The sequence below is a fragment of the Corapipo altera genome, unplaced genomic scaffold (genome assembly GCF_003945725.1).
Source record: "Corapipo altera isolate COAL_440 unplaced genomic scaffold, ASM394572v1 146, whole genome shotgun sequence".
Taxonomy (NCBI): domain Eukaryota; kingdom Metazoa; phylum Chordata; class Aves; order Passeriformes; family Pipridae; genus Corapipo; species Corapipo altera.
In genome coordinates this window covers 624303-642340 of record NW_020884981.1, presented here as the reverse complement: position 1 = coordinate 642340, position 18038 = coordinate 624303, and the positions used below count along the sequence as shown (strand labels likewise).

The 18038-nt window shown below is 54.5% G+C and overlaps 1 protein-coding gene across 4 annotated transcripts in view; it reads right to left on the bottom strand.

Moving 5' to 3' along the window:
• The window catches only part of LOC113957964 (ankyrin repeat and fibronectin type-III domain-containing protein 1-like), a 192154-nt gene extending 186263 nt beyond the window's left edge, over positions 1-5891 (bottom strand). For 2 of the 4 annotated variants that reach the window (XM_027665901.1, XM_027665903.1), the window contains exon 1: positions 3868-5207. In XM_027665901.1, coding sequence (XP_027521702.1) covers positions 3868-3986 — 119 coding nt within the window. In that variant the 5' untranslated portion in view covers positions 3987-5207. Of the gene's footprint in view, positions 1-3867; positions 5208-5749 lie in introns of those variants that run through there. The other 2 variants (XM_027665902.1, XM_027665904.1) reach the window with 2 other exon arrangements.
• Between the last annotated feature and the right edge of the window lie 12147 nt (positions 5892-18038).

The window sequence follows — 18038 nt, the reverse complement described above, 5'->3', positions numbered from 1 at the left end:
TTTTAATTAATTGGTTACTGTTGCAGGTCACCACTTGGATGATAGGACTGGCATTCTCAGGGAGTTCTGCTTGCCCCCCCTGCATCCTGTTGAGACCAATTCCAAGGGTGTCCTTGAGAAATTCTCCTAAACCCGTGAGCTCTGTCAGATGACAGCAGACCCTCGTCCTCCCAGAATCACTGCAGGCACCCAGGATCCCAGCCCAGGGCTCTGCCAGCCCAGCTCCCTGGCTGAAAACAGCAGCCTGGGAAGGTGCCAGCCCGCTCCTGAGAATTTCAGCTTGCCCTGGAGCCTCCCTGGCACACTCAGAGCAGAGCAGAGCCATTTTCTCAGCTCAGTTACAACACAACGGCTTTCCATGATGTTCTGATCCACTTTCAAAAGCTGCAGGAACCCAAAATCAATTGTCCAGACCTTTCAGCTTATAAATAACTCAATAAGAGAAGAGTTATTTCATATAACCTGCCTTTTCCTTTCATTTCTCCTCCATGCCAGAGCAGATCCTCTCTGCCCTTCCTACCAACACACAGCTGGGCATGAGCACCTCAGGGCTGGCACAGTGAGGTAACACAAAGAACAACCCCCCAAACCTCAGCACGCCCCTCAGCCCCCCTGTGGTTCCCTCACAGGCACCTGCAGAGAAATCCTCTTATCCCTGCGATGCTCCAGGCCCTCATCCCACACGGAGCAGTGCAGCTCCGGAGCCCGTCAGCTGCACGTTTCGGTTCATCCATTACCGCTCCTGCTGGATGGAGAAAAGTTGCTGCAAATAAATCACCTGCTCTCCTGGGCTCGGCTCGGCTTGCCAGTCCCTGCCCCAGGACGGGGACACGCTGTCACACCTTGTCACCCTGGGGCCTCCCAGCCCTGGGACCAACTGTCCTGTTGATTCAACAACACCAGGCTGCTGTGCCACAGCTCCAGAGTGGAGCATTTGCCCTCCTGCCAGGCACAGTGGGCATGGCTCGGGCTGGAGAAGCCTCCAGCTGAGAGAACACAAATCCCAACACAGCTCTGTGCCACAGGTGGTGGCAGAGCAGGAGGGAACATCGAAGGCAGCATGATTGCCCAAAAGCACCTGGATGAGGTGATGCTTTTGCTGGGCTCCTCCTCTATCCACAAACTGTCCAGCCCAGCAGACTTACTCATCCCACCTCACTCGCATTGCTTTATCCGGAGGCGTCGTTCAAAAATGCAGGATTATTTAAAACCATAACTGCACACCTGCTGATTCCTGTTAGGTCCTATGAGAATGCGTGGGACCACTATATTTAGAATGCAATAACTCCAGTCAGTGCATCCTCTCCACTGAGCACCGGCCTACGTCTGTTCCCTGTGGTCCCAGGGGATCACACAGCTTTGGGAAGGGCAGTGGGAGCCCGGCTGCCCCGAGCAAGACCAGGGCAGGGCTGCGGTCAGGGCTGTTAGACATCACCCTGCTGAGCCTGGGGTGCAGGATCTCTGGTGCATCCATGCACTTGGAAATATGGGAGCTGAGCATCTTATTTCCATGCTTGATTTGCCCACAATGGAGTGAAGAAATGAAATAAAAGCAGAAAGTTGCTCAACAGAGCTGGAAAAAGCACCATGTAGAGCAAGGACAGGGTCAGCCATGGCAGCAGCTGCCTTGTGTTGGCTTTTGGATCACAGCTGTGAAGATTTCCTGGAGCTTCTCAATGTAAGACATTTTGGGGGGGAAAAACCAAGCAGAAGCTCAAATAGCTGGGGTGAAAAGTGACAGTGATTTCAAAGCATCCCACACTTCAATCAACACTTCTTTTTACTTCCATAATCAACTGTGAGCAATCAAGGGAATGGGCTTGGTGTCCATGGGGGCACTCAAGCCCTGTCCCTGGGGGAGGCAGGGACACCAGGAACACTGTCCACACACTCAGATCCAGCCTGGAGGAACTGCCCTGGAGCACCTGCACAGCCCAGGAGACAAAACAGGGCTGCAGCTCGAGGTTGGCTGCACCAGAGCACCAGGCACGGGGAGAAACGTCGGCTGGGGGGAGCTCCTCCTCCAGCCCTGCACAGGGCACGGCTGGGGCACAGTGAGCCACATTCCTGCATGAGGGGAGAACTCAGACACAGATGGTTTGGGTTGGAAGGGACCTTAAAGCCCATCTCATTCCACCTCCCTGACAGGCAGAAACGTGGAATCACAGAATTAGCTGAGTTGGAAGGGACCCACAAGGATCATCGAGTCTAACCCCTGGCCCTGCTCAGGACCATCCCCAAGAGTCACACCATGCATCTGAGACCTTCCACTAGAAGGCTGCTCACATCCATAGCCAGTACATCCCCATGGAAAATTTGGTACATGAGCTACATGCCAGCGAAGCCACTTTTTAGCTCACATCTCAGAGTTCAGAAAGCACCGTGACATCTCCCATTATGTAGGAAACCACCCAACTCTCCCCAAAATCCAAGGTCCAGGACTGTAGCACCCTGTGCATGGGGGATTGACAGGCTGTGGAGCCCTGGGAACATGTCCTCATCTCCCTCGGGCCAGAGATGTGGCACATGCTCGGCTGCACACCAGCAAACCCCCGCGACTCGCCCTGCTCGGCTGCCCCCAGAGAACTCATGTTCCTCACACCAGCTCAGCACCAGCACAACAAAAACCTCAGGACAGATACCAGGGTTTCAAACCAGGGTTTCTGTCTACAAAGGCAAAAAGGAACAGAACAAAGCTCCTGGCTCAGCCCCGAATGTTTCTGCGTTTCCGGAGAAACGCGTGAGCAGGGAAGAGGCGACGCTCCTTCACTCCGAGGGAAGAGGGGAGACAGCAACGCCTCAGCACGTCTCACTGTCTCAGCAGCAGCACGGATAGCAGCAGGAGGGGCCCCAACTTCTTTTTATTCTGTAGATACTTTAAGAACCTTTCCAGAGTATGAGGCACTTAACAACCAGGGAAGAAGGTGAATGGATTCCTTGGTGCTATTTTTCGCCCTTTGTGTCTCTACATAGACCCACAACCCTCCAGAAGCACCCTGTGTAGGTCAGCAGGAGGGTTTGGGGACACACACTGCTCAGGCTGAGCCCACACAGAGAGGGAAAAGCCCAGAGCAGCACCAAGTGATAGTTGTGTCCTACAGGCTGCTTGTAACACCCAAGGAGAAGCCAACCAGGCACAGAGCAATTTTCTTAATTGCAGTAACTGCATTTACACGCAAAACAAGGACGTGTGCACCCCACACACACAATGGCCCTGAGCACTCCAATGACAGCAGGATCCCAGGGGATTTCCAGTCAGCCCACTGCTCCCCATCCCCAGTGTGATCCCCTCCTCAATCCATACACCAAACAAGCTGACTGTGTCTGTCTGAGCTCCTCTCGCCACTGCACCCTGTCCCTGAGCACAGCTCAGACCCTCCCCACCCCTCCTATATGCCAGGAGGCTCAGCCAGCACCTCATACGCACAGGTTCAACTTCACCTGAGAAGGTGCAGCTGAGTATTTTGCATAGGGCAGAGGGAGGGAAGGGCGATTTTGGTGCAATAACCTCGCTCTTCTAACGTGGAGACACAGCAGCATGACACAGAGAGCACCAGACAGAGGCAGGTACAGCTGCACGTGGTCACCCAGCAGACACCTGAGATGTGACACAGACACCTGGGACGTGCCCTGGGCAGGGCTGCCAGGTCACAGAGCCTGCTGGAGACATCCTGCAGCAATGAGCCACTTGGGAGCCCCAGGCAGTAAAGGGTGATGCTTCCAGAGCCCTTGGCTTGCTCCCAGCCCCCTCTGCAGCCCCAGGAGAGGTCAAACGGGAAGCAAAGCACCAAGGCTTGCACCTCCCACCTCGCAGCCCCTGGGCACACATGGAGGCCCCTGGACAGTGGGGTCACAGCCACGCCGTACCTGCACTCCACGACACTACAGCAACAGCTCCCGCTCCGCCGGCCCCAGCGCCGGGAGCGCAGCTCCGGCCTCGACTTCCTCAGGCTGAAGTACTCCGTCAGCTTCCCGAATGAAGCCATGGCTCTCGCGGCGTCCGGGCGCGCGCCCGCCCGTGTCCCTGTGTCCCACTGCGCCCTGGCGCATGCTACACCCCCATGCCCCGTCAGCCCATGGCACCGCGAGGGAGCGGGGCCACAGAGACACGGCACAAGGCAGGAGAAGTTCAGCCAGGAATTCCTTGGACAGTCTGCAGCGGCTCCACAGTGACCCCTTGGATTCGGAGGGTACCAAGTCCTGGCCCCCTGAGGCAGCTGCAGGTGGCAGCTCCGAGTGGCCGGTGGCTCCACAGGTATTCAGTGCGACGCTGCAGAGCTTGGTTAAGCAGGAGGGGGAAGAATGAAGAGTGCCCGCTGGAAAGGATCCCTTGGGAGTGCTGGCACAGGTCTGTGAGCTCCCACAGCGAGTGACGCTGGGCAGGGGAGGAAGCTGCTCTCTGGAACAGTGGCCAGGGTGGCTGTGGTGGCCCTCGGATGAGGGAGGGGATGCTGTTTGATTAGAGGTGACGAGAAACCCCAAGAAATCAGCTGTTCAGATGAATTTCCAAAGGGTCTGTTCCTACTGCGTGTGGCGACCAGGTGGAGAGGATCCTTGACTGCTCCTCCTGTGAAGAATCCCCACTCGCTCTTCCTGAGGCTATTCAGAGTCCACTAGGTTTCCTCCCTCCCTGTTTTCCAAAGCAGAAGGCACCCTCAGCCTCCGGCAGCACCTACCTATCATGATTTTTCAGCCTGTCACCGAACACCTGAGTGCAAGGAGAGGGACAGACATTCAAAGCAATCGAGACTGATCCAGTTAGAGATCACCTGCAGGCTCTGCTCCCCAAGCTCCAGCACAAAGCCTTTCCACAGCAGACAGCAGACACGGGGACGCTGCGAACCCAAAGGGAAATCCTCCTGCCAGCCCTCCCCAAATCAGGAGCACTTGTCTCTGCATCCTCAGTGCCTGACGCCAGCTGGGCGGAGGAAAAACAAGGGCTTCAGAAAAAAAAACACCCAAACCTCGCTCCAGCCCCACGGAGCAGAGTCAGATGAAGTCAGTGAAGCATATCCAGGGAAGAGGTGTCTGACGGCGACTCCCAGCCATGCCAAGAGAGGCAACAAGGAAAACTGGTGCTAACTCAGCTGGCAGAGCCCCAAGCTACCTGCATGTCCTTTTATCCCTCCGGTATGGATGCCATGTTAAAAAATAAACGACCCCTCATTCATTGCTGTCTCCCTGCTTAGATCTATCCCCTGCAAGCAGCCTGCTCACCACAAGGGATGGCCATCCACTGCCGAAAACCCTTCCCCAGCCCCAGCCCCGTTTCCCTCCCTCCTTCCCTTCCTTCCTTTTCCACTAGGCTCCGGTTCAGCTTCTCGCTCGGAATTAAATGCCTGAGCAGCCTGGTGTGCCCCGCGGAGCACAACCCCACAGCCCCACGGCCACCCAGGCGGCCACCCCCGCCAGCTGCTTGTGACCCGCAGAGCCACCGTCCCCGCCCGCGCTTTTTGGGGGGATAATTTGCTTGCAGCATCCCCGCTCGCTGCCTCCCGCTCCGCTGACATTCATCCCGGCACACGGAGCCAACCGGCACAGCCTCGCACACAAAGGGGGGGCTGGCGATGCTCCAGGGGGCCCCACGGCCACGGAGGACCCTGCCAGCACCTCCACACGGTCCCTCGGCACGTAGTCCCTCCCGGTCACACACGGGGAGGGCAGAGCTAAGCCTCGCTCCTCTCTCCCAGCTGGGGAAATTAAAGCTGTTTACGCGCTGCTCCGCACTGCCACCCCCCTTGTGTCCCACCTTCTCCCTCCGATGGGCTCCACCGCTGCCGGGGAGGGGTCCAGGGCACTTCCTAAAATCGCTGGGTTTGTGGAGAGGGCAGAGCATCCGCTGGCTGGCTCCCTGCGGCACAGCGGGGGCCGGGAACACGGTCACCCCTCTTATCTCCCATCGGCTCTCCGTTACCGGGGGCCGTGAAATGCAACACGTCAAAGCAGGTCAGAGGAGCCGGGCGAGAGCGAAGGGGGCTGGCGGGAGGCAGCGGGAAGCAGCCGAGGGGAGATCAGAGAAGGGGAGGCAGAAGGGGACAAACTCTTGTTTCCCTGCTATGGGAAAAGGCACAATGCCGGCTCTCCCGGAGGCGGCTGAGCTGAGGCACACACACACCTGGGGAGAAGGACGGCAGGGTTACCTGGCACAGGTGATGTTATCTGCTCCTGAGCCATGCCAAGGCAACAGGAGAGGGGCTGGACGGGGCAGCGGGAGGAGTGGAGAGGATGAGTGGAGTTAATTTGAATCCACTCTTCTCCTTTTCCTCCCACCACCTGATGGGAGGGCAGAGGAGCAGCGATGCTGCCCCAGGGATCCTGCTTTGGCATTTGCAAAGCAGAATTGTTTGGGGACAAAAGAGCGATTTGGAAGACTGTAGAAAAAACAGCAGGAGGATTAGACAGATTGATGGACACAAAATCCAAGGAGCAAGACAGCCTTCCTCAGCACTCCAGCTGCATGGGGGACAACCCTATGGCCAGGGACACCCCACATTTCTGCAATAGGTAGGAGACACAGCTCTTGGCAGGGAGTCAGGCCTCCAGCAAGGCTGCAAATCTTAATCTATCTTGCGTTGCCCAACAATGATGGTACTTGGAAAACAAACAGGATGAACCTCTGCCTTCCTAAAATCCCATGGCTGGATAAACTGGGGGTGGTGGGATTGAAGATAATGCCTGAAAGCTCAGACAGCTCCATAAACACTCCCATATGTGCCCAGAAAGTGATTCTCCAGAGGGGATTACTGCCCCAGAGACTCCCCAGTGTATCCCACAGTGTATCCCCTGGACCAGGCTGACTGGGACCCATCTGGCTGGAAGCACAACCAGCACTGGGGCAGACACAGCGCAAGCTCACACATCTCTCCTTTGAGTTTTAGCCTCTGCTTTTCCTGTGGTGGCTTAGGGCAAGGTAAGGACTGCCTCCTTTCCCCAAGGACATGGAACAGCCCTCAGGCCCTTCCTTGCTCAAGGAATGGCTGGTCAGCCCTTCAGGCAGGCCTGTCACAACAGCTGGCTCCCAGAGGAGCTCGGTGTCTCTTATGAAGCACCAGAGGCAATCTGCTGAGATACTGCTGAGCCCTCTCTAATTTCACATTAACAAGCTGCTGTGCTGGGGTTTGCAGCCACGTCCTCAGTGATGCGACAGCTTCCCACTTGCACTTATCAGGGCAATGAAACGCTTTATAAGTGAAACAGTAGCTTAATTTGCAGGAGACATAAACTGATTTTTAAGAGGAGCTGTGGAGGAGACATTAAAGCAGAAATCAGCACCAGTAGGGTGCTGGGACTCTGTGCCAGGGGATGCAGAGCACAGCTGCACACAGCACCAAGACACTGGCACAGGCATCTCACACCTCTGGCTGCAGCATTTGGGAGGAAGAAAATACCCCCACAAGTCAAACACAGCCTGGTTGTCTGGGTCCATCTCACACATTCCTGTACATCCATTGGTTCAGGTCCTAGAAACCAACATTCTCTGTTTCAAAACCCTCCAAACACAGTGAAGCCATCGCAGACATGGGAACCGGCACCAGGCCCAGCTTGCAAACAATCACAATGATTTTCCAGGCTGAAATCATCACAGCTACCTCACAGCAAGTCAGACACCCCAGGTGTGAAGTGGGGAGCAACTCTGCCAGGTCCTGTGCCGAGTCAGCATGGCAGGACAAGCCAGACAGCCTTGGAAGGTGGCCCTTGCACCATCCCCGGAGAACCCTCACAGCCCCCAGTCACTGTGCTCCTAAACCTGGGGTGAGCAAACCAGGCCTAGTTACATCTCTGTGGCTTCCCCAAGCAGCTTTTACTCTGATTACACTTCCTAAGCATGGGTAGGCAGAAGTAGAGAAGGAGGAAAAGGGGATTCTTTAGAGCTGACAGCTTCTCCACCTGCTCCTACAGTGCCAGAGGACTCCAGCCCTGTTTCTCAGGAGCTCCAGTTTCACTCCACAACCAGACCACTCAACACCAGTTAAACACAGCCACCCTCCAGCCCTGGCTCTTCTGGGGAGCTGCATCCCTAAGGGTCACTCAGCTAACGCAGAGCCCATCCTGCTCCTCCTTCAGCTGTGCTTCCAGCAGCTCATCCCTCACCCAGCACGGCACAGGGGATGCTCACCAGCCCCCGACCTCCCCATGTTTGGGGGAAGCAGGTAAGGCAGAGTTAAGCCATGCTGGGAGCAGCCACCCCATGTCTACAAGCAAAACCTTGCCTGGTTTGAGGCTCTCTTCCCACATGGCCCTTTCCCAGGCTGGCTGATACTTGGAGAACAGCAACTGAGGTCTTCCAGCAGCGCGGAGGACAGAGTCCAGCAGGATGCATGAGTGCAGTCCTAGACAGCAGGTGGGACATTAAAGAAGTGACAACAGCAGAACAGTCCAGAAAAGCGGCCAGACTGGCCAAAGGAGGAGCCAGGGCCTGGGCAGTTCATCAGGAACAGAGCCTAGAGCAGAAGGCACTGCTGCCTACTGATCCCAGGATGTCCTGTGGCCAAAGGGGCCATTTCACGGTGAGGAAGGAGTCCGTGGGTCCTGGTAACCCAGTTCCCATCTGCTGTTGTCAGAATCTCTCCTCGAGAGAGAAAAATACCTGCTGAGATCCCCAAAACTGGGTGAGAGGAAGATTCCTAATCCCCAAGAACATCTGTGCGCTCAGGTCAGGTGGAAGAGGATTTCTCATGAAAAGGATTTCTCTCACTGCCAGCTGGGGAGGGACCGGCTTCTCCAAGTTACCTGGGAAGCACCATGAGGACTTCAAAGGAGTTTGGGGTGGGACTTTTCCAAACTGCTGAAAATTGGTCACTGATGTCAGACATCAGCTCCCTGTCAAACCTCACATGGAGCCAATAATGAAGAATTTTGACAATCATCATTTTTTTTAAGTAATAAGCACTAATTCTTGGGGCTTGGGAAATAAATTTCTTCCACTCTATTTTAAATAACAGTGACTGGGTCCCTATTTTTCTCTGCCAGTTAACCCAGTGTACCAGGGAGCCATCAAATGTTGCGGGATAGCTATAAAAATAAAATTGGAATACATTATTTCACAGGATGTTCAAAACCAATTATCACCATGTGCACGCAAAGAAACATGTTAAATGCAAGTATGAACTGATTTAAGGAATAGATGCACAAGAGACATTGGAATGAATCTAGAGGAGGCCATGGAGATGCTCCAAGGGCTGAAGACCCTCTTCTATGCATATAAGCTGGGAGAGCTGGGGGTGTTCACCTGGAGAAGAGAAGGCTCCAGGGAGATCTGAGAGCCCCTTCCAGAGCCTAAAGGGGCTCCAGGAGAGCTGGAGAGGGACTTGGGACAAGGGATGTGGGGACAGGACACAGGGGAATGACTTCCCACTGCCAGAGGGCAGGGTTAGATGGGATATTGGGAAGGAATTCTTCCCTGTGAAGGGACATGGGTTAGTGGTGGGCTTGGCAGTGCTGGGGTAGCAGTTGGACTCAATGATCCTGGAGGGCTTTTCCAGCCTTAACAATTCCATCAGAAATTCATCAAATCATTTCATCATGACTCTAAACGTGCCTGTGCTCTGTGCAAACACGAGCCCACAGTGACACAACCCATCACAGGTCCTTTCTGGTGCCCAAAGCCCTGGAGAAACACAGCCTGAGACTTCTGGAGCCGACTCCTGGGAACAGCACAGCCCTGGGAGGACACACACTTACTGGCAGAGCTGTGAGGCCCTCCAGGAAGTGCTACATCTTAGCACAGCTGTAATAAAGCTCAGAGGATGTGAGAGACTCTGTAATTTCAGCCTAACCAGGCACTTTGCTGTAATTGGCAGCTCTATTGCATTACACACACATTGCCAGGCTGGTACCTGCCATAAGCCAACTGCATCAATTTACTCATTTGCCTGGAGTATCACTGCACTACAACTCATTTAACACAATTATTATAATTCCAGCAGCAAATCCAGATGTGCTGCCCAAGTTAGAGCACTTGGGAACAGTACAGAATTACACAGGGAAAGCCTTGAACTACGAAAATGCTGAAGGGTTTCAAGGGGAAGCCATACAAGGAGTGGTTGAGGGCACTTGGCTTGTTCAGCTGGAGGAGACTGAGGTCAGACCTCATCAGGGTCTGCAGCTTCCTCACAAGGGGCAGTGGAGGGGCAGCTCTGATCTCTGCTCTGTGTGACCAGGGACAGGACACAAGGGAACGGCTGGAGTTGTGTCAGGAGAGAGTTAAATTGGATATTAGGAAAAGGTTCCTCACCCAGAGGGTGGTTGGGCACTGAACAGGCTCCCCAGGGCAGTGGGCACTGCCAGAGCTCAGGGAATGTTTGGACAACGCTCTTGGGGACAGGGTGGGATTGTTGGGGTGTATGTGCAGGGCCAGGAGTTGTATTCGATGATCCTTGTGGGTCCCTCCTGGGGTTTTATGAAAGTTCACCTTCCCAGAGAAGCACCCAGGAAGCAGAGGTGGAACCAACACCAAATCCAGTCTGTTTGGCAGCACAGAGGCAGCCACAGCCACCACCACAGAGACACCACAGAGACATCAGGGCTGAGCTGGTCACCCACCTGCAGCAGCTCCTCAGTGTCTGTCCCTTTTGGGAGCAGCGTGGGATGTGCATGTGAAAACCAATTCCCTTTTTAACCCCCCCAGATCGATGGAAATTGCCAAGTTATTTCATCCATTTCATACCACTTCAAAAGGTTCCCCCCCCCCCACCACACGCAGCACTGTGCAGTTAAATCACAGCACACACAGGGACAATTACCTCCCAAAGCACAGCCAGCCCTGGTGCCTGCTCCCTGATGGCTGCACAAAAACCTGGCTCAGGCTTGCAGGGAAGAGATAAGGGCAGGAAAAAGCAGCCAGCAGCACAGGCAGTTGAAGGAGTCACAGGAGCTTTTAGATACTTGCTAAGTGAAAAAAAAAAAAGGGAGAGAAAATTGGTTGATCCCTCCTAAAAATAGTTTGTTGAGTTCAAAAGGACTGAAGAAAGTATAAAACATCAACAGTGAGGTGTTGGGAGGAAACACAGCAAGAAGAGAAACAAAAAATAATTTGGAGACTTTTGGAGCTGGCAGGGTTGTTTTAAGAGCAAGGGCTGCTGCTTCTGCCCTAACATGCCCATACCTGGTCACCTTGGCTCTGTTCCCCTACTGCTGGAGATCCACCCAAAACTCATTTGATCGCCAGTGGTCACGACTCCAAGGCTGCCAGAGGTCAAGAAGCCTTTGGACAATGATCTCAAGTGCATGGTGGGATTTTAGGGTTTTCCTGTGCAGGGCCAGGAATTGGACTTGATGATCCTTGTGAGTCCCTTCCAACTTGGGATATTCTGTGATTCTATGATTCTTTCAAATCAGAAGGGGTAAAACCCCCACATTCTGCCAATTCTGTCCAGTGGGACAAACTGGGACATGTGTAATCCCCCCAGCCTGGGAACAGACACAGCTCAGCACTCACCAGTTGCTCTTTTCCCCCTAAAGACCAACCCTGGCAAAACCCGAAGCAAAAATTGGAAAACTCATTAACATGATCAAGGATTTCAGAAAATGGAAAGGAGAATAATTCTTTCAATTAGAGCCCAGCAAACTTCATCTGCCTTCAGGAAAAAAATTATAATCAATATGGAGCGAGCAGTCTCCAGGCTGAGAGAGCCACAGGACTCAGTCGATACGGCTGCTGCACCCTCAGCCAGAGGATCTCCGAGGAGGAGCAGCCCCCTCCCACACCCGGCTCCCCACAAGCAGTCCCTCCTCCCCACCACCCCGGTCAGACCTACAGGTGTTGTTAAAGGGTTTCCTTAGAAAGCACATGGAATCACAGAATCACAGAGTAACAGGATCACACAGTCACAGAAACACAAAATCCCAGAATGTGCTGAGTTGGAAGGGACCCACAAGGACCATCCAGTCCAACCCCTGACCCTGCACAGGACCATCCCCAACAGTCCCACCCTGTGCCCCAGAGGATCATCCAAACCCTCCTGGAGCTCTGGCAGCCTTGGGGCTGTGCCCACTGCCCTGGGGAGCCTGGTCAGTGCCCAACAACCCTCTGGGGCAGAACCTTTTCCTGAGATCCAACCTGACCCTGCCCTGACACAGCTCCAGCCATTCCCTGGCTGCTGTCCCTGGTCCCCTCAGAGCAGAGCTCAGTCCCTGCCCCTCCTCTGCCCCTCCCTTGGAAATTGGAACTGCAGTGAGGTCTCCCCTCAGTCTCCTCCAGCTGAACACACCAAGTGCCCTCAGCGTCCTCACACGGCTTCAAATCAAGGCCCTTCCCCATCCTCGTTGCCTCCTTTGGACACTCTCTAATGGCTCAGTATCTTCCCTACATTGTGTCCTCCCAAACTGCCCCAGTATTGCAGGTGAGGCCGCCCCAGGGCAGAGCAGAGTGGGACAATCCCCTCCGTGGCCCGGCCAGCCATGCTGGGCCTGGTGCCCCCAGGACAGGGTTGGCCCTCCTGGCTGCCAGGGCACTGCTGACTCATGGCCAAGTGGCCATGGACCAGGACACCCCGGGCCCTTTCCCGGCACTGCTCTCCATCCTCTCATTCCCAGTCTGTCTGTCCATCCGGGGTTGCCCCATCCCAGGGGCAGAATCCGGCCCTTCCCCTTGCTGAAATTCCCACGGTTGGTGATTCCCAGCCCTTGGATCTCTCTGCAGGCCCTCCCTGCCCTCGGGGGACTCAACAGCTCCTCCCAGTTTTGGGTCATCTGCAAACTTGCTCAGTGTCCCTTCCAGTCCTGCATTCAAGTCATTGATGGAGATGTTGGAGAGCACAGAGCCCAGGATGGAGCCCTGTGGAGCCCCACTAGTGACCTCCATCTGATGTCACCCCAGTCACTGTCACCCTCTGTGCCCGACCCCTGAGCCTACTGCTCACCCCCCACAGGGTGTGTTTATCCTACTGTGGGGGGACAGTGTGTCCAGAAGGATCTTGGGAGAGACACAACCTCCCAGTCTTCCCAAAATGGGCCGGGACTTGCAGTGGTCCGGCCGGAGAAAGAAGAGGCAGAAAAGGAACAGAGAGGTTGTGCCCAGCTGCCAACCTGTGGGGCAATTTTTGCTTTGTGTTGTACTCTCCACATCCCTCCCGAAACTGCAAAACCAGGGTGGCTGCTCATGGAGCCTCTGCTGCTCCCTTCATTCTACCTGCAGCTTCCTAAATGCCTGTGACTGATGGAGATTGCCCAGGGCAAAGCTGGGCTGTGGGGTGACCCCTCCTGGGGTGGCACCAGGGCTGGACAGGGAACAAACTGAAATGAACAGTCAGCCATGGGAGGTCATCTCATACACGCCAGCATGAGCAGGGGGAGCATCCAACCAGCTCCCTTCCAGCACTCAGCATGGCCTGCTTCGGATAAATCAGAGAAATATGGAATTACACAATGGTTTGGGCTGGAAGGGACCTCAAAGACCATCCGGTTCCACCCCCTGCCATGGGCAGGGACACCTTCCACTACCCAGGTTGCTGCAAGCTCTGTCCAACCTGGCCCCAGGGATGGGGCAGCCACAGCTTCTCTGGGCAACCTGTGCCAGGGCCTCCCCACCCTCACAGGGAAGAGTTTCTTCCTAATATGCAACAGCCTCTCTGGGGAATTATTCACCCGTGACCTTGAGCTTGCCTTGACTTGTATGAAGTCCTTCCACTGATCCCAGGGACACGACAGCACAGTCCTGAGGAGCTCTCCTTCCCAGGGCTTCCCGACACAAACTCTCCTAGAGTTTTGTGAAGGGGCAGCAGAGCCAGCCTGGCAGCGAGAGGTTTGTGTGGTGGAGAGGTTGTCCAGGAGGAGACAGTGGTCAGACCACATGGGAATTTGCATCCTCCCTGCCCCCCCAATAAGTGCACAGGGTTCCCCAGGGCCAAGCACACAGCCCAGAGGGACACAGACATCCTCAACAGCCAAGGCTCCATTGCCAGGCTCCCATTTCTATTTCCAACCTTTTCCTTCCCTCCTCTCACCCAGTAATTATCCATCCCATTTCTGCATCAAAACAGAGTCTATTAAAATCTCACTTCTTTCCCAGACAATAGATTAACGTAATCCTCTTACGCCACCGAGCCTGTTGCAGCCAATGATTGCAAACTTTCAAGCCCGGAGTCAAATTTTAACTTTTCCTGTCAAAACTCTGAACAGCACAATCACCAGCTAGACAGGGATGTTGGATTTACTTGGAATAAGGCTTTCCATTTAAATGAAGCCAAAAGATTTCCCCCAGGTTATAGCAATTTAATTAAAACAAAGTCAAAACAAACCTCTAAAACTTACAAAATGCTAGTTGTATAAAATTAAAACCTCCAGGACTGCCAGAGAGTACAGGGCCCAAATAACAGCTGAGGGAAAACAAATACTTTGACTTATTTCAGGAAAGCAAGACGACTGACAAAGCAGATCATGTCCAATCCTTCACAATGTAGGCAAAAATATTTAAAGCCCCATCGGGCAGGACAAAGACAATTACCCAGATGGTCACTGGCCCCAAAATGAGAAGTTGCATAGTAAGATTCCTCACCTGAGATGAACTCTGCTGCCAGAGCTCCAAAGCAGTGCTGTCCCTGCTCACATCCTCCCGAACACTCAGCAGGGACAGACCCCTGGTTACGGAGCTGCTCAGGGCACACACAGAGCTCTGGGACCTCAGGGACACTGCAGGCCCTGGAAGATGGTGGGAATAGCTGTGGCCTCAAGTGGCAGCCACACACAGGGCTCCCGGGAAGTCTCCCATCTTCCAGCATGAGCCTTGAGGAACCCCAGTGCTTCTAGGACTCTCTTCCACACATTCTCCTTGTGCTCATTCCATTAATACATTTTTCAAGCTTAACACTGCAACCCCATTTAGCAAGACCATGGTTTCTACTGCTGAGGGTAAAGGATGCAGAGAGGGAGGGAGATTCTGCCCTGGCATCCTGCACCCTCTGCAACATCAGCTCTTCCCACCTCTGTTCCCAGCTTTGCCTTGCTGTGTGCTCCAAGGATGCTGCCATGCCACTGGCAGAGGGAAGGAAGGAGGTGTCTGGGCAGGTTGGCAGGGTGGCTATGGGACAGATGTGTGTCACACTGTGAAACTCAAATCACCACAAGCAGAAACGTGCTGTGAGACCCTGGATGAGTCAGCTGAGCTGATCTGGTGAGAACCAAAACACAGACCACCCACACTCCCTCAGTACCAGAGCTGAGTCATCCTACAGACACAAGGGCAGTGGAGGGAGGGGGCTCTGGAACATGTCCCCCCCAGGGACATGGGGGTCTAGACCCTTTCCCAGCACCCACTAGATGATGAGCAATGTGAAGCTGTGCCCAAGAGGTGTGAGGGAACAACATCCCAGCCCCTGCAAAGCATCCTAGGGTGCTGCAGGGCCTGGACCACAGCAGGAAAGGCACCATAAGGCACATTAAAACCCCAAAATTTAAGTGCTAACTGGCCACAGGGTTTAGCCAAGGGGGTTTCTGCCCAACAAGCAGGGTCAAGAAACCACTGGATTTCCACCACAATTCAACACCCTTCCCCAAAGAGGGGGGGCAACACCTCTAAAGTAGCACCCTTTACCAACAGCCACTGTGGTCTGTGAAGCTGTGCCTTGACACAGGGGTAGCAAGGGGCAAGCCAGAGCTCATTGTCTGCAGTGTGGAGGAAGGAGGTCCAGCATCAGAGCCACAATCCACAGCAGCAAAACCCCCCAAACCTCCAACCCCATGATGTCAACGTGGTGAGAAAAATAACTCAGAGCACGGGCTCTGCACAGGCACTGCTGCCAAACAGCAACCACTGACAGGTGGGAAACACACCTTTCACTTAAAAGATACAGAGATTTAGAAATTGAAACTTCTTCAGCAGTGACCAGCTGCTGTGGAGACGAGATGCTGGAGCACAAGGCCCTGAAGTCAGGCTACTTACTCTCAACAGGCTACTTACTACATCTGCTCTCAGCAATGTATGCACACACAGGTTATCTTGAGCTAAAATGCCAAGCAATCCATCCCTTAATGTCCCAAATGAGAAAACAAAGCTTGAAATACACCAAAGAAAGATTTGTTCATCACGTTTCTGTGAACCTCAGCTCAGCCATCTCTGCACCAGCAGAGACACCATCACACCTCGCCCCAGAGTAGAGGTAGGACACAGCACCACAGTACCTACGGGGTTGAGCAGCTTCTCTGTCCCATGCAGCAGTTGGCAGCAGCCAGGACACCTCTGCTGGCACCTCAGGCAGGTCTGGGAGCCGTGTGGTGGCCTCCCAAACACTGGTGAGCCCCATCCACCATGTTGGCTTCCCCCAGGCAGCACGGCCAGGTCTCTCGCTGCCCGATGTTTGCAGAGGCAGTAGGTGGGAGTCACAGGGAGCATCATGACAGCACCACAAAACAGAGCTTCCCCCTTCCTTCCTGGGTCCCAGTCCCCCCACCTCAGCCACGGCAGATGAACTAACTGGGGCAGAGACCTGTCCTTTGGCCGCGGGAACTAGGAATTGCCTCGGAGGTCACCTCTGGGCTGTGGGAGGCAGGCAGGGCTCAGTGGGCAGGCAGGGCTCAGTGGGCAGGCAGGGCTCAGGGGGCAGGCAGGGCTCAGGGGGCAGGCAGGGCTCAGGGTGCAGCTGGGCACTGTGCAACCCCCAAGTGATTAAAATTGGGATATGGTCCCTCCCCTGGGCCTTCAGGCAAAACCAAGGGTGCTGCTTTCCCTTCCAGGAGGGGCTCAGGAAGGTCTCTTGGGCAACTTCCAGACCTGGAGCCCCTCTGCTCTGGAGCCAGGCTGGGAAAGCTGCAGGTGTTCAGCCTGGAGTAGAGAAGGCTCTTAGAACCCCTTCCAGTGACTAAAGGGGCTCCAGGAGAGCTGGAGAGGGATTTGGGACAAGGACCTGTAGTGATAGGACAAGGAGGAATGGCCTCAAGCTAAAAAAGGGTAGATTTATATTGGGTATTAGGAAGAAATTCCTCCCTGTGAGGGTGGGGAGGCCCTGGCACAGGTTGCCCAGAGAAGCTGTGGCTGCCCCTCGATCTCTGGAAGTGTCCAAGGCCAGGTTGGATAGGGCTTGGAGCAACCTGGGATAATGGAAAGTGTCCCTGCCAAGGGGGGGGGGGGGGAATGGATGAGTTATAGGATTCCCTCCAATCCAAACCACTCTGTGACTCTGCTGGATGGTTGTCTCAGGTGCCAGCAGCTCCCCATCTGACACAGGCTGTTTTGGGGGCACAGGAAAGGTTTCCCCAGCTGTGACACCTCATCGGAAAAAGGGGAAAAACAAGGAAAAAAAAAAAGGAAAAAAGGAAGATTGCCTCTTAGCCCATGCTGCCCCTGTGCTGGGTGCCTCTGATTTGCTCCCTGGCAGCAGCTCTTTGCCCTCTGGACCAACCCTTTTGTCACGCCACAGTCACATCCGCTGTCAGACCCTCAAACTCACCTCAGCCTCAACTTCCAGTGGCAGGAGCCAGCACCTCTGTGAACCTCCAACCCACTATCCACACATGTGCCAGCTGGGACCTGGGGCATGCAGGGAAAAAACCCCACTCCCAAAGCCCTCAGAAGAAATTCTGGAAAAAGAAGCCACAACCCCACCAAAATCAGGAGCACTCCTCATTCCCTTCAGAGTCTTCCTAAAGCAGCTGGATCTGACCGTGGCAGCCCTTCGCCAACACATAAAAAGCAAAAACTGAACACAGGCAGACACATTTTAAAATCAGAAGCTTTTAGACACTTTTGTTTCAATGGGTTTCCCTGGTGCAGTGTGGCCTCACGTGGTTCATCTCCACAGGTCTCACCACAGCTCTGCCCTCAGCTTGGGGCCAGCAGCATCCTTACAGGAAGCAGCAGTTTTGGGATGCTCAGCAAAGCCCTGGGGTTCCTTCACATCAGCTGCTGCAGAGCATGGACAGAGCAGGGCCACAGAGCGAGGGCCACTGCAGCCCCGATGGCCATGGACCACCCCACACCCCCACCCCGTGCTGCTCTGCAGCATCCAAGCTGGAAAAAACAGGCTGGTAATTTTTCACTCTAATATCCCCAGGCTCTGCCCAGCTAGGTGATGGTTCCAGCTCAGCTGTGTCTTTCCAGCCATTGA